The sequence below is a fragment of the Salvelinus sp. IW2-2015 genome, linkage group LG15 (genome assembly GCF_002910315.2).
Source record: "Salvelinus sp. IW2-2015 linkage group LG15, ASM291031v2, whole genome shotgun sequence".
Taxonomy (NCBI): domain Eukaryota; kingdom Metazoa; phylum Chordata; class Actinopteri; order Salmoniformes; family Salmonidae; genus Salvelinus; species Salvelinus sp. IW2-2015.
Genome location: NC_036855.1, coordinates 44,023,298 through 44,035,477, shown reverse-complemented (window position 1 = coordinate 44,035,477; position 12,180 = coordinate 44,023,298). Strand labels below are relative to the sequence as shown.

Genomic DNA, 12,180 nt, shown 5'->3' with positions numbered 1-12,180 from the left:
AGGCGAAATCTATTAACGCCAAGATAATGGAATTCATTGCCCTTGACAATCAACTGTTCTCTGTCGTGGGTGATGTTGGCTTTCACGACTGGTCGAGCACCGGCGGAACACACTAACGTTACCAAGTGCACTGTTGTTCAGATGGTGCCCTACCGGAGTTACACAGTAATAGCGTCACTGCTATTAGCTTCACAACATACTATGGAACGCCGTTTGGGTCTTTGCGTGTCAAAAAAGATACACGTAAATAACACTATTTGACAGTAACACTATTTGACGCGTTAAATAAGCTTTTAATTTGACACGTCAAATAACACCGTTCTATTCTATAATGTTATGTGTTCTGAATTTGCACATGCAAACCAAGCGCCACCACTACTATAATGGCACTGTCAAAGCTGTACAGAAAAGTCTGCAAACAAGCAAACACCGGCCACGAACAATGTGTTTACAATACCGCGTTGGTAATAAAGCATCATTTGTTCGACCACAACTTCTGGGGTAGCTAGCTAGCTTTACCTTGGTACCTAGCTAGCACCAATACAACCAGCCTTAAAACAACGACCAGTAGAAACTGCAGTCATTTTCACTATTCTTAGCAATGATTTAGGAATCATTGAGAGTAAGTATTAGYTAGGTAGCCACTTGTTGTTCGCCTATTGAAATTGAACTTCAGTTCATGAAAATAAATARCTAGCCAGCTACTTAACCCTACTYAACCCTAACCCAAAGCTAACGTTATAAGCAGCCAGCTAGCTTCATCTGGCGAGTGAGGATCGACCTGCCCGGTTATGTGTTGTGAAGCTAGCCACAATAAGGACTATGCACAATAGTGGAATTTGCAGTTTGCCTTCAAAATAAAAGTACCTATTTGAAAGTGATGAAGGTTACAAATGGTGGAATTATGCCATATTTAGACTAGATAATGTTAAACAAGGTTGGAATGTGAAGCAATGAAATGGGGTATCAGTCTACTCGGTGAMACCCACAAAACACAACTGTGAAGAGTTTACCCAAATATTAGCGTTGTAGCTCATATCGCAGGACTGTGACTGTGTGAAATCACCTCCCCAGTCAGCCTATTGTGTGTATTGACATTCATATTGCACTGTACAGCTTTACGGAAGGATTTGGGATCAATGAAATGGGGTTACAGTCTACCCCTTTAAAAAAAAAACAAAAAAAAACAGTCTACTCAATACCTAAGATATTTTTTTCTAACATCCTCCTCAGAGGTATCAGACTCCAAAACATCCATGCAGTATTGTATTTCCTCGGGAATAGTGTTCAATACACATAGGTTGACAATGAATATGGCTCAATTCACAGTCTCGCAATAAGAGCTACAATGCTAATGTTCTCTGGGTGTCACTGAGTAGACTTATACCCCATGTCATTGATTCACAATCCATAGGTAAGGCTGTACAGTGAAATAAGTATGCCCCTAATGCAATTCTAAAGTACAAAACATCCAATTTGATTTCAACAGATTTTTGTCAAATGAACAAATTATTGTCCTTTGTTGATTTTATATAACAACATTCCAACCTCGTTTTGCGTGATCTATTCAATTATGGCATAAATCTACTATTTGTATTCATTTGCATCAGTGTCAATGACATACTTTTATTTTAAAGGCTAACCGCAAAGTCCACTATTGTGGCTAATCCTTATAGATGGGTCCAACCATGGGTCCAACCACCATTAACCTTATAAATTAAGGTTATTTTAGATAACACCTAGCTATATAGTTGCTATGCTGTTAGGAAAGAACATTGTTTGCATCCATGAACTAGCTAGCTTTTTTTTAATGACCAGCACTGTAGCTGCGCAAGACAACTTTACCAGTATCATAGCATACTGTAARGGGTGCATACTGGCGGCAGAGAAGTCAGACGCAGGAGAGCAAAAACTGTGTTTCCAACGGCGCAGTTTAATAACAAAAMCCCACCGGAAAACAGAACAATCAACAAATGGGTCCATAATCCGACGCACACCAGACAATACGTGCACAAGCACTTACAATAAACAATTCCGGACAAGGACATGGGGGGAACAGATGGTTAAATACACAACATGTAATTGATGGAATTGAAACCAGGTGTGAGGGAAGACAAGACAAAACCAATGGAAAATGAAAGGTGGATCGGCGATGGCCGGCGGCCGCCCGAACTAGGAAAGGGACTGACTTCGGCGGAAGTCGTGACACATACGTATCGATGATACGCTGTGACATATGAAATACGAGTGATAGTGTAGTCAAAGTGTAATAACTACATWAAAAAATTATGAACGCGTTAAATTATTATGTGACGTGCAGTCATATTCAGGTCCTGATTGGTCAACAAGCTTATTTGACACGTCAAATAGTGTTATTTGACATGTATCTTTTTTGACATACAAAGACCCAAACGGCGTTCCATATAAATYCTAGTTGAGAATGAAACAACTGAACAAATGAACAACGAAACAGCACAGCAAGTAAGTGAAAGACATAGGTTTTGATTATGTTTGACTGGTAATGGGGACATACGTAAATGCCAACAAAATAACTTTTTGGTCAGTGTGGTGTGTGTGTAACCTTTATTTAACTTGGAAAGTCAGTGAAGAACAAATTCTTATTTACAATGACGGCATACCCCGGCCAAACCCGGACGATGCTGGGACAATTGTGCGCCACCCTATGGCACTCCCAATCACGGCCGGATGTGATACAGCCTGGATTCGAACCAGGGACTGTAGTGACACCTCTTGCACTGAGATGCATTGCCTTAGACTGCTGCGTTCGTGTGTGTGTGTGTGTGTGTTAACTATTTAACTGTAATAGAATGCTTTAAAAGGCCGTAAAATTGTTTAATATCGGTTATCGGTATCGTTTTTTTTTGTTGCAAGGAAAATATTGGATATCGGTATCGGCCAAAAATGTCATATTGGTGCATCATTAGCAGGCAGCAGAGCCAAAGCTCAGTGTTATATTTTATTATTTTCTACATTTTATATTTAACACAATTTCTTATTTATGTTAATGTTAATATTCACTTATCTTAAGATTCTATAGAAAATATTATATTCAATAAATATTGTTTGTTTATACCTCATTCTGTTCTGTATACACTCCCGGTCAAAGATTTTAGAACATATACTCATTCAAGGGTTTTTCTTTATTTTTACTATTTTCTACATTGTAGAATAATAGTGAAGACATCAAAACTATGAAATAACACATATGGAATCATGTAGTAACCAAAAAAGTGTTAAACAAATCAAAATATATTTTATATTTGAGATTCTTCAAATAGCCACCCTTTGCCTTGATGACAGCTTTGCACACTCTTGGCATTCTCTCAAMCAGCTTCACTTGGAATGCTTTTCCAACAGTATTGAAGGAGTTCCCACATATGCTGAGCACTTGTTGGCTGCTTTTCCTTCATTCTKCGGTCCAACTCATCCCAAACCATCTCAATTTGGTTCAGGTCGGGGGATTGTGGAGRMCAGGTCATCTGGTGCAGCACTCCATCACTCTCTTTCTTGGTAAAATAGGCCTTACACAGCCTGGAGGTGTGTTGGGTCATTGTCCTGTTGAAAAACAAATTATAGTCCCACTAAGCCCAAACCAGATGGGATGGCGTATCGTTGCAGAATGCTGTGGTAGCCATTCTGGTTAAGTGCGCCTTGAATTCTAAATAAATCACAGACAGTGTCACCAGCAAAGCACCCCCACACAATAACACCTCCTCCTCCATGCTTTACAGTGGGAAATACACATGCGGAGATCGCCCGTTCACGCACAYGCGTCTCACAAAGACACTCCAGACCAAAGGACACATTCCACCGGTCTAATGTCCATTGCTTGTGTTTCTTGGCCCAAGCAAGTGTCTTCTTMTTATTTGTGTCCTTTTAGTAGTGGTTTCTTTGCAGCAATTTGACCATGAAGGCCTGATTCACAGTGTCTTCTGAACAGTTGATGTTGAGATGTGTCTGTTACTTGAACTCTGTGAAGCATTTATTTGGGCTGCAATTTCTGAGGCTGGTAACTCTAATGAACTTGTCCTCTGCAAAAGAGTTAACTCTGGGTCTTCCATTCCTGTGGCGGTCCTCATGAGAGCCAGTTTCATCATAGCACTTGATGGATTTTGCGACTGCACTTGAAGAAACTTTCAAAGTTCCTGACATGTTCCGTATTGACTGACCTTTATGTCTTAAAGTAATGATAGGCTGTCGTTTCTCTTTGCTTATTTGAGCTGTTCTTACCATAATATGGACTTGGTCTTTTACCAAATAGGGCTATCTTCTGTATACCCCCCCCCCATCACAACACAACTGATTGGCTCAAACCCATTAATAAGGAAAGAAATTCTACAAATCAACTTTTAAGAAGGCACACCTGTTAATTGAAATGCATTCCAGTTGACTACCTCATGAAGCTGGTTGAGCGAATGCAAAGAGTGTGCAAAGCTGTCATCAAGGCAAAGGTTGGCTACTTTAAAGAATCYCAAGATATAATTTAAAGAAATTAATTACTACATGATTCCATATGTGTTATGTCATATTTTTGATGTCTTCACTATTATTCCACAATGTAGAAAATAGTAAAAAAATAAAGAAAAACCCTTGAATGAGTAGGTGTTCTAAAACTTTTGACCGGCAGTGTAGGTCTATTTATTCTTAGAATGACAGATGGAGCAACCTGTTTTAAAGGACAGAGGATTGTAGTGGGAGCACTAGGGTGTCATGTGTGACTGTGTGGCAATGGCAAATGGTTTACATGGCGCACAGGTCAGGTAAGATGGCCCCTTAGCAGAATTTTGCTTAACGCCTCAGGGAGGTCAGGACCGGCTCTGCCAATATGTGACAGATTTTCATGCAAAAATTCTAAAATCTCATAAAACAATATGCACATTTTCCTACCTGAGATGTTTCCATCAAACTGATTTTTTTGCAGATGAAAGGCTGTGCGTGATGATAACTTTTACCGCTATTTCTCACAAAATTAATTTTTCAAACACAAAAAGATCCCACCATGTCGATAGGACAAATTGTCTGTCTGCATTTATAAAATTGTACTGGCATTTCATGTTTCCATCAGCCCGGTCGTGACTTTTTTTCAAGTGTCAGGTAATTTATCCACATGAAATGGTTGGATGGGTAGGTAGCAACACATCTGCCACGCTGATCCTCAACACTGGAGCTCCCCAGGGGTGCGTGCTCAGTCCCCTCCTGTACTCCCTGTTCACCCACGACTGCATGGCCAGGCATGACTCCAACACCATCATTAAGTTTGCAGACGACACAACAGTGGTAGGCCTGATCACCGACAACGACGAGACAGGCTATAGGGAGGAGGTCAGAGACCTGGCCGGGTGGTGCCAGAATAACAACCTATCCYTCAACGTAACCAAGACAAAGGAGATGATTGTGGACTACAGGAAAAGGAGCACCGAGCACATCCCCATTCTCATCGACGGGGCTGTAGTGGAGCAGGTTGAGAGCTTCAAATTCCTTGGKGTCCACATCAACAACAAAATAGAATGGTCCAAACACACCAAGACAGTCGTGAAGAGGGCACGACAATGCCTATTCCCCCTCAGGAAACAAAAAAGATTTGACATGGGTCCTGAGATCCTCAAAAGGTTCTACAGCTGCAACATCGAGAGCATCCTGACCGGTTCCATCACTGCCTGGTACGGCAATTGCTCGGCCTCCAACCACAAGGCACTTCAGAGGGTAGTGCGTACGGCCCAGTACATCACTGGGGCAAAGCTGCCTGCCATCCAGCACCTCTACACCAGGCGGTGTCAGAGGAAGGCCCTAAAAATTGCCAAAGACCCCAGCCACCCCTGTCATAKACTGTTCTCTCTRCTACCGCATGGCAAGCGGTACCGGAGTGCCAAGTMTAGGACAAAAAGGCTTCTCAACAGTTTTTACCCCCAAGCCATAAGACTCCTGAACAGGTAACCAAGTGGTTACCCGGACTATTTGCATTGTTGTTCCCCCCCCCCCAAACCCCTCTTTTACACTGCTGCCTACTCTCTGTTTAGCATATATGCATAGTCACTATACTAACATTATGAACATACTACCATCAATTGGGCTGACAACCAGTGCTCCCGCACATTGGCTAACCGGCTTCTGCATTGTGTCCACCACCCGCCAACCTCCCCCTACGCTACTGCAACTTCCTGTCCATCCAATATGCCATAGTCACTTAACCAACCTATATGTATCATACCTGACCGCAATAGAGCTGAACTAACTAGGTTCTGTATTAGGCCTTGCTACCTTTAATTTCAAATGTATTTTTACTGTTGTTTTATTTTCCTTTACCTTACCTAACAACACACCACACACACACACACACACACACACACACACACAACAACCCAACACCACACCACCACCACACACAGCACACAGCACCCACCACAACACACACACACACACACACACACACACACCACACAACACACCACACACACTTTTCCCCCGCACTATTGGTTAGAGCCTGTAAGTAAGCATTTCACTGTAAGGTCTACACCTGTTGTATTCGGCGCACGTGACAAATAAACTTTGATTTGATTTGTTTTGATGGAAACGTGGTTAGTGAGAGCAAATTAATTGTAAATGGATGCAATTTTTTTGTTGTTGTAGTAACTAGGTTTCCAATCTTTTTATGTGAGTAAAATACGTCRGATAAAACATTTCATGACAGGCATGATGGAAACAGAACATTTATTTTTGTGAGAAAACCATCAGTATAGTTGAAAAGGTAATGGAAACCCATTTAACTTGTATGTTTTATTCAGTACATGGGAATTTAACCGCAAWWKTTTTTTTTGTGCACTACGTCATCACAAGCCTTATTGTTTTTATGCGGATTTTAGAATATTTGCATGAAAATCTGTCGCCAACTGGATGGTAACTTAGCTAGTGAAACACAATTAAATAAAACGCCTCCCTCTTTCCTGCAATTTTCCCTATCTTTGGTTATGTTACCCTGGCCTTTGCGTTTGCTAACTTTTTTCCAGTTGCACGTTTTGGCAAATTCATTCCAGCAACATAACACCCTGCATCCCGCTATTGGTTTGCCTCGGAAGCTATGCAGCGTCGCTCCTGGTTGGTCCCTGGATGGGAGACCAGATGTAGCTGGAAGTGGTGAAAAAATAAACATGTGGGGGGGGAAAAATCACATGGGAAAAAAATACATCTTCAGAAGAGGGAAAAACACACGTGAAACTACACACGTGTCTGAAAACCACGTTATTTTCAAATGTGGTGTTTTTTGGAAGGGGAAACCTGGGCCAGTATTCATAAAGTATCTGAGTATGAGGGCTGATCTAGAATCAGTTCCCCCTTATCCATGTAATCGTATATATTATGATCTAAAAGGCTAAACTGTTCCTAGATCAGCACTCCCACTATAAATACAGGCCCTGAAGGATTGTTCACCGAAACCATCCCAGAGGTGTACAAGGCTTGAGGAAAACTTATTTAATTTGCATTGAGATCACTGGCCCTGTTGTTTCTGGTCTTCAAAGTAGGTGACCATTCATTTCAAACCACACAGAGAGACCATTGACAGAATATGCTAAATCAGTGGACTTTGAAGTTCATTATACATAAGTCATGTTTTCAAGTGGGAGCTTTTCAACTATATATTTACAAAACTAATGCTGCTTTAAATCGGTAGCATTTTCCACATTTAAAAATGCTTGAGACCTCCACTCCACAATGTAAAATAAGGGACTAAAGCAGTGGTAGTCACTAACATTTCTGAGGGAATCACTTTTGTAAAGCAAAATCACTGGGCGAGCTGCCATACCCATCAAAGAATGGGGTCTGGGGGGGTCACAAAGTCAAATTGATTCAGACGTTATATTAAATGGGTTTATACATGATATTTAAGATTCTATTAACATGGACCATCAAGCTATTTCATTATCCAATTCTCTATTTTAGGACACTTGGGTATCAAAAACAAATGTGCAATATAATTTGATGAATCTTTAGAATTTGACCTTACTGCCATTATTTCAATCAAAGTTATAGCACAAGATACACTACCGGTCAAAAGTTTTAGAACACCTAGGTGAAGCTGTTTGAGAGAATACCAAGAGTGTGCAAAGCTGTCATCAAGGCAAAGGGTGGCTATTTGAATAATCTCAAATATAAAATATATTTTGATTTGTTTAACACTTTGGTTACTACATGATTCCATATGTTATTTCATAGTTTTGACATCTTCACTATTATTCTACAATGTAGAAAATAGTACAAATAAAGAAAAACCCTTGAATTAGTAGGTGTTCTAAAACTTTTAACCGGTTGTGTGTGTCAAATCAGGTAATGGCAAATTTCTGTCTGAAGGAAGGTTGGTTTGGAGTGATTGAAATACATCAGAAAGCTATTGGAAAGTTCAGAAAAACATCAGGGATGATCATCAAACAATCTTATTTATGATCGTTTGTGGAGAATCCGTTAATTTCCCTCAGTTATTCTGCACAGCTTGTGTCGTAGGTGGAAACAGAAGACATGTACGTGTTCCTGAGAGTCCTGGCTTTCAGGGATGTGGTTATAGTTGCTAATAGCTCCAAAAATTCCAGAGCCAAATTCATAGGAAGGAAACGATTTTGAGATGCGCCAGAAGCGCTAGAATCCACTTTTCCCGCTTCGTTTGTCCCAGCCGCTAATAAGGCTACTCTGGGGTTACTCACATAACCACGGTTCTATGAACTAAGCGGCACATTCAGCTGACWGAGGAAAACACAACACATTATTTTTGATTATTGGCGAGAGCCTCCAATCAAGTCACCTAGAGACACGCAATGACTATGCCTGGGCTAAAGCTATGGTAGGATATTTAATGTGTTGTTGATGTAAAGCTATGAAAAGTCTTCAATGGTGACAGTAGAGTTCCTGCTCTGTTGTGCCTAGTCTCTAAATGAGGGACTCTGTAATGGGGTCGGTGGAGTGGGTTGAGGTGTGTGTGTGTGTGTGTGTGTGTGTGTGTGTGTGTGTGTGTGTGTGTGTGTGTGTGTGTGTGTGTGTGTGTGTGTGTGTGTGTGTGTGTGTGTGTGTGTGTGTGTGTGTGTGTGTGTGTGTGCATGGGGTGTGTGTGTGTGTGTGTGTGTATGCGTGCTCTTAGAAGCGGCAAGATGGTGAAAAGTAGATGTGTCTTAATGAGGAATGTTGATCTCCTAAATTAAAGAGGTCTCTATCCTACCATCAACATAACATCCTGTTCCTGGGCTGCTATGGGCTTGGCACTGCAGCCTTTGAAGTTGCTGTGTGTTTGCCACACATATGTACACATGATCAAAACTGAAATCAGCAATATACACAATCTGTGGCTATGGGGCAATGGCTGACAGACTGTCAGCTTTGGCATGATGGCTTTAAGCTGTACACAATCGCCTACCTTAAGAACAATTCACTCAAGCTGTGTGAATGTTGAATTTCATGGGTAAAGTCTATTTCTGGTCAAGACTGAAGAAAGGCTGAAGTGTTTAATGCCACCCAAATGCAATTTGTGTGTGCGAGAGAGAGAGAGAGAGAGAGAGGGACAGAGAGAATGTGAGTGGGTGAGTGGGTCTGTCTGTCTGTCTTGCAGCTTGTCTGTTTTGGGTGGAGAGCCTGCGCTTGTTTTCCTTTTCATCCAGTGGTGACCAGATAATGACAGCAATTGGGTAGAAGGAAAGCGGTGAAGAGAAAAAGCTGCTCTGATTAGCATTTGTGGAGCAGTGAAAGAGATGCAGGCCATGTGTCTGGTCAGGATGTAATATTATCCATGATGTAATTTTGTTTCCAAACAGGGTGAGTTTTGGGGCACTGAAAGCTAAAGAAAAAGCCTGTTAATTCAAGCTAAAACAAGTTGCTTCAGTGCTTCTGAGAACTCCTTTAACTCCTTGAGAATTTAAATGGGCCAGACTTCACCCTTAAAATAAACAATCTTACTGGTTTTTGTCTCTGGAGATTTCGTAGTTGTTGGGAAAACAGAGGAGGGTATTTCCGATTGCWTTTCTTCCGCTATTCCATGATAGAAACCACTGAGTCACAAAATCTCACTGAAAAACACGATGGACTCAGGGTCACTCACTCTTTTTTTGGACTTCCATGGCGTCAATAAAACTTCCTGCATTGGCCAATGAGTGAAGTGTCACTAAATTCCAAATAGCTAAATTCATGGACTGATTATTAACTGTTGGTCTAATTAAGCAGGTGGTGCGCACTGATGTTAAACAGGAAGRAGAGCGGGGCTCTACTATCACATTTCTCTTCGCTACATTTTGTAGCATTGCGGCTGCCCAGTTGCGCGCAAAGAAAATGCCACAACGTGGAAAAAATGTATATGCATTTATGTAATATCATAGTAATAGCCTATGTATGGATAGTACATGATATATCAATAATAGGTAATATATAGGCTAGTAGCCTGCGTTATATCCCAATCAGTTAACCTACTTGAAGACCTAATGGTTATGCATATAATAAGAAAGTGATAGCCCCTAAGTCATGTCAGGTAGGCTAGATGTTGATAAAATGAATACAGCTTGAAGAGAATTTACTAGAACGTTTAAGACTCATACAATGAAGTATGCCGTGTGACGTTTCCTGGTAGCCTACTTAACAAAAACAAATCGGTGCAATGCATTCTCTCTCTCTCTCTCTCTCGTTATATCCCAATCAGTTAACCTACTTGAAGACCTAATGGTTATGCATATAATAAGAAAGTGATAGCCCCTAAGTCATGTCAGGTAGGCTAGATGTTGATAAAATGAATACAGCTTGAAGAGAATTTACTAGAACGTTTAAGACTCATACAATGAAGTATGCCGTGTGACGTTTCCTGGTAGCCTACTTAACAAAAACAAATCGGTGCAATGCATSCCCATGGTTAGGTATTGCTGTCTGTACTTATTGTATAAATGGATAGTCCCCTTGCATCCCACTGATGTTCAGCCTACCTTTTTGTTTGTCCATCCCTGGAAATGCTCAAAGCGTCATAGCTGTGTCCAATATGAGCCACAGTTCTCTCCGACGACAATATCTTAGCTTGAGGTTCTATAGGTTGAGGTGATGAGACTAGGCTAGTCAACAGTGAAACTCCAGTCAGCTCAACTCGTCGCCCAGCAAAAACCATAAGAAAAGTCACTCCCCTTCTCACTATTGCAAAACTCTACATGAAGCGACCACTAGGGGCGGGGACCACTGGGGGTGGCGTGTGTGTGTATGTATGTGTGTGTGTGTGTGTGCTGGGGGGAGTGACTTTTCTTATGGTTTTTAATTCTGTCAAAAAATATATTTATTGTTCTACATTTCTAAGCATTCCTCTTGAGCTGTCTGTATCATCCTGACTGGTGTTGTTTTTTGTGTGTTTTTTTTGGGGGGGTGATATGCTTCTCTACATCTCTGCTAAAATCTGGGTAAAAGATTGAAAGGAATGTTATGCTTATTCAGTACATTTAGTAATTGCTTGCTTTTCTAAAGTCTACCACTTTCGCCAGCAGGTTTGCCAGCTAAAATAGTTAGACAAACTATTTACTCTAACTTTATTGGTAGCCTGAAATGGCTTATTGGTACCTAGTTATGATGTTGGAAGATTGGGAACCTATCTGGGCTAGCTAAAGCCAACTTCATAAAATGTATAGGTGGCTAGTGGCTAATTACAAATCTGAGGGGGCATATGCCCCCTATGGGCATGTGTGTGCGTGTGCATGTGTGTGTTAAGTAAAGATAAATGGATAGTTCACCCAAATTACATATTGGTTTCCTTATCCTGTAAGCATTCTATGGACAAGGTATGACAGCAATCCTTGCTTTGGTTTGGTTTTGTTTACCTGTTATTTTTTGTACATTTGTGGCACAAATCCAATAAAAGTCAATGGGAACAACATAAGCATTTTCACACTTCATGTCCAAATCATTGGTAAGTAACTTAATTGAGTTACAAAAAACATTTTATTTAATACTTTAGGATGATTTGGACATGAAGTGTGAAAATGTGAATATTTTACCCATTGACTTCCATTGGATATGTGCCACGAATGCTACAAAGTTAGCATTTGAAACAGTGGCCAGGTAAACAAAACCAAAGCATGGATTGCTGTCATACATTGTCCATAGACTGCTTACAGGGTAAGGAAATTAAAGCAATTTTGTAATTTGGGTAAACTCTCCTTTTAA

At 40.8% G+C, this 12,180-nt stretch overlaps 1 protein-coding gene across 4 annotated transcripts in view; it reads right to left on the bottom strand.

The window, feature by feature from the left end:
- Positions 1-11,131, bottom strand: part of si:dkey-220o5.5 (actin filament-associated protein 1-like 2) — a 100,025-nt gene extending 88,894 nt beyond the window's left edge. For all 4 annotated transcript variants that reach the window (XM_024002700.2, XM_024002697.2, XM_024002699.2 and 1 more), the window contains exon 1: positions 10,962-11,131. Coding sequence is in view for 3 of the 4 variants with exons in the window: in XM_024002697.2 (XP_023858465.1) it covers positions 10,962-10,977 (16 nt within the window). In the remaining variant the exon portion in view is untranslated. The remainder of the gene's footprint in view (positions 1-10,961) is intronic.
- Between the last annotated feature and the right edge of the window lie 1,049 nt (positions 11,132-12,180).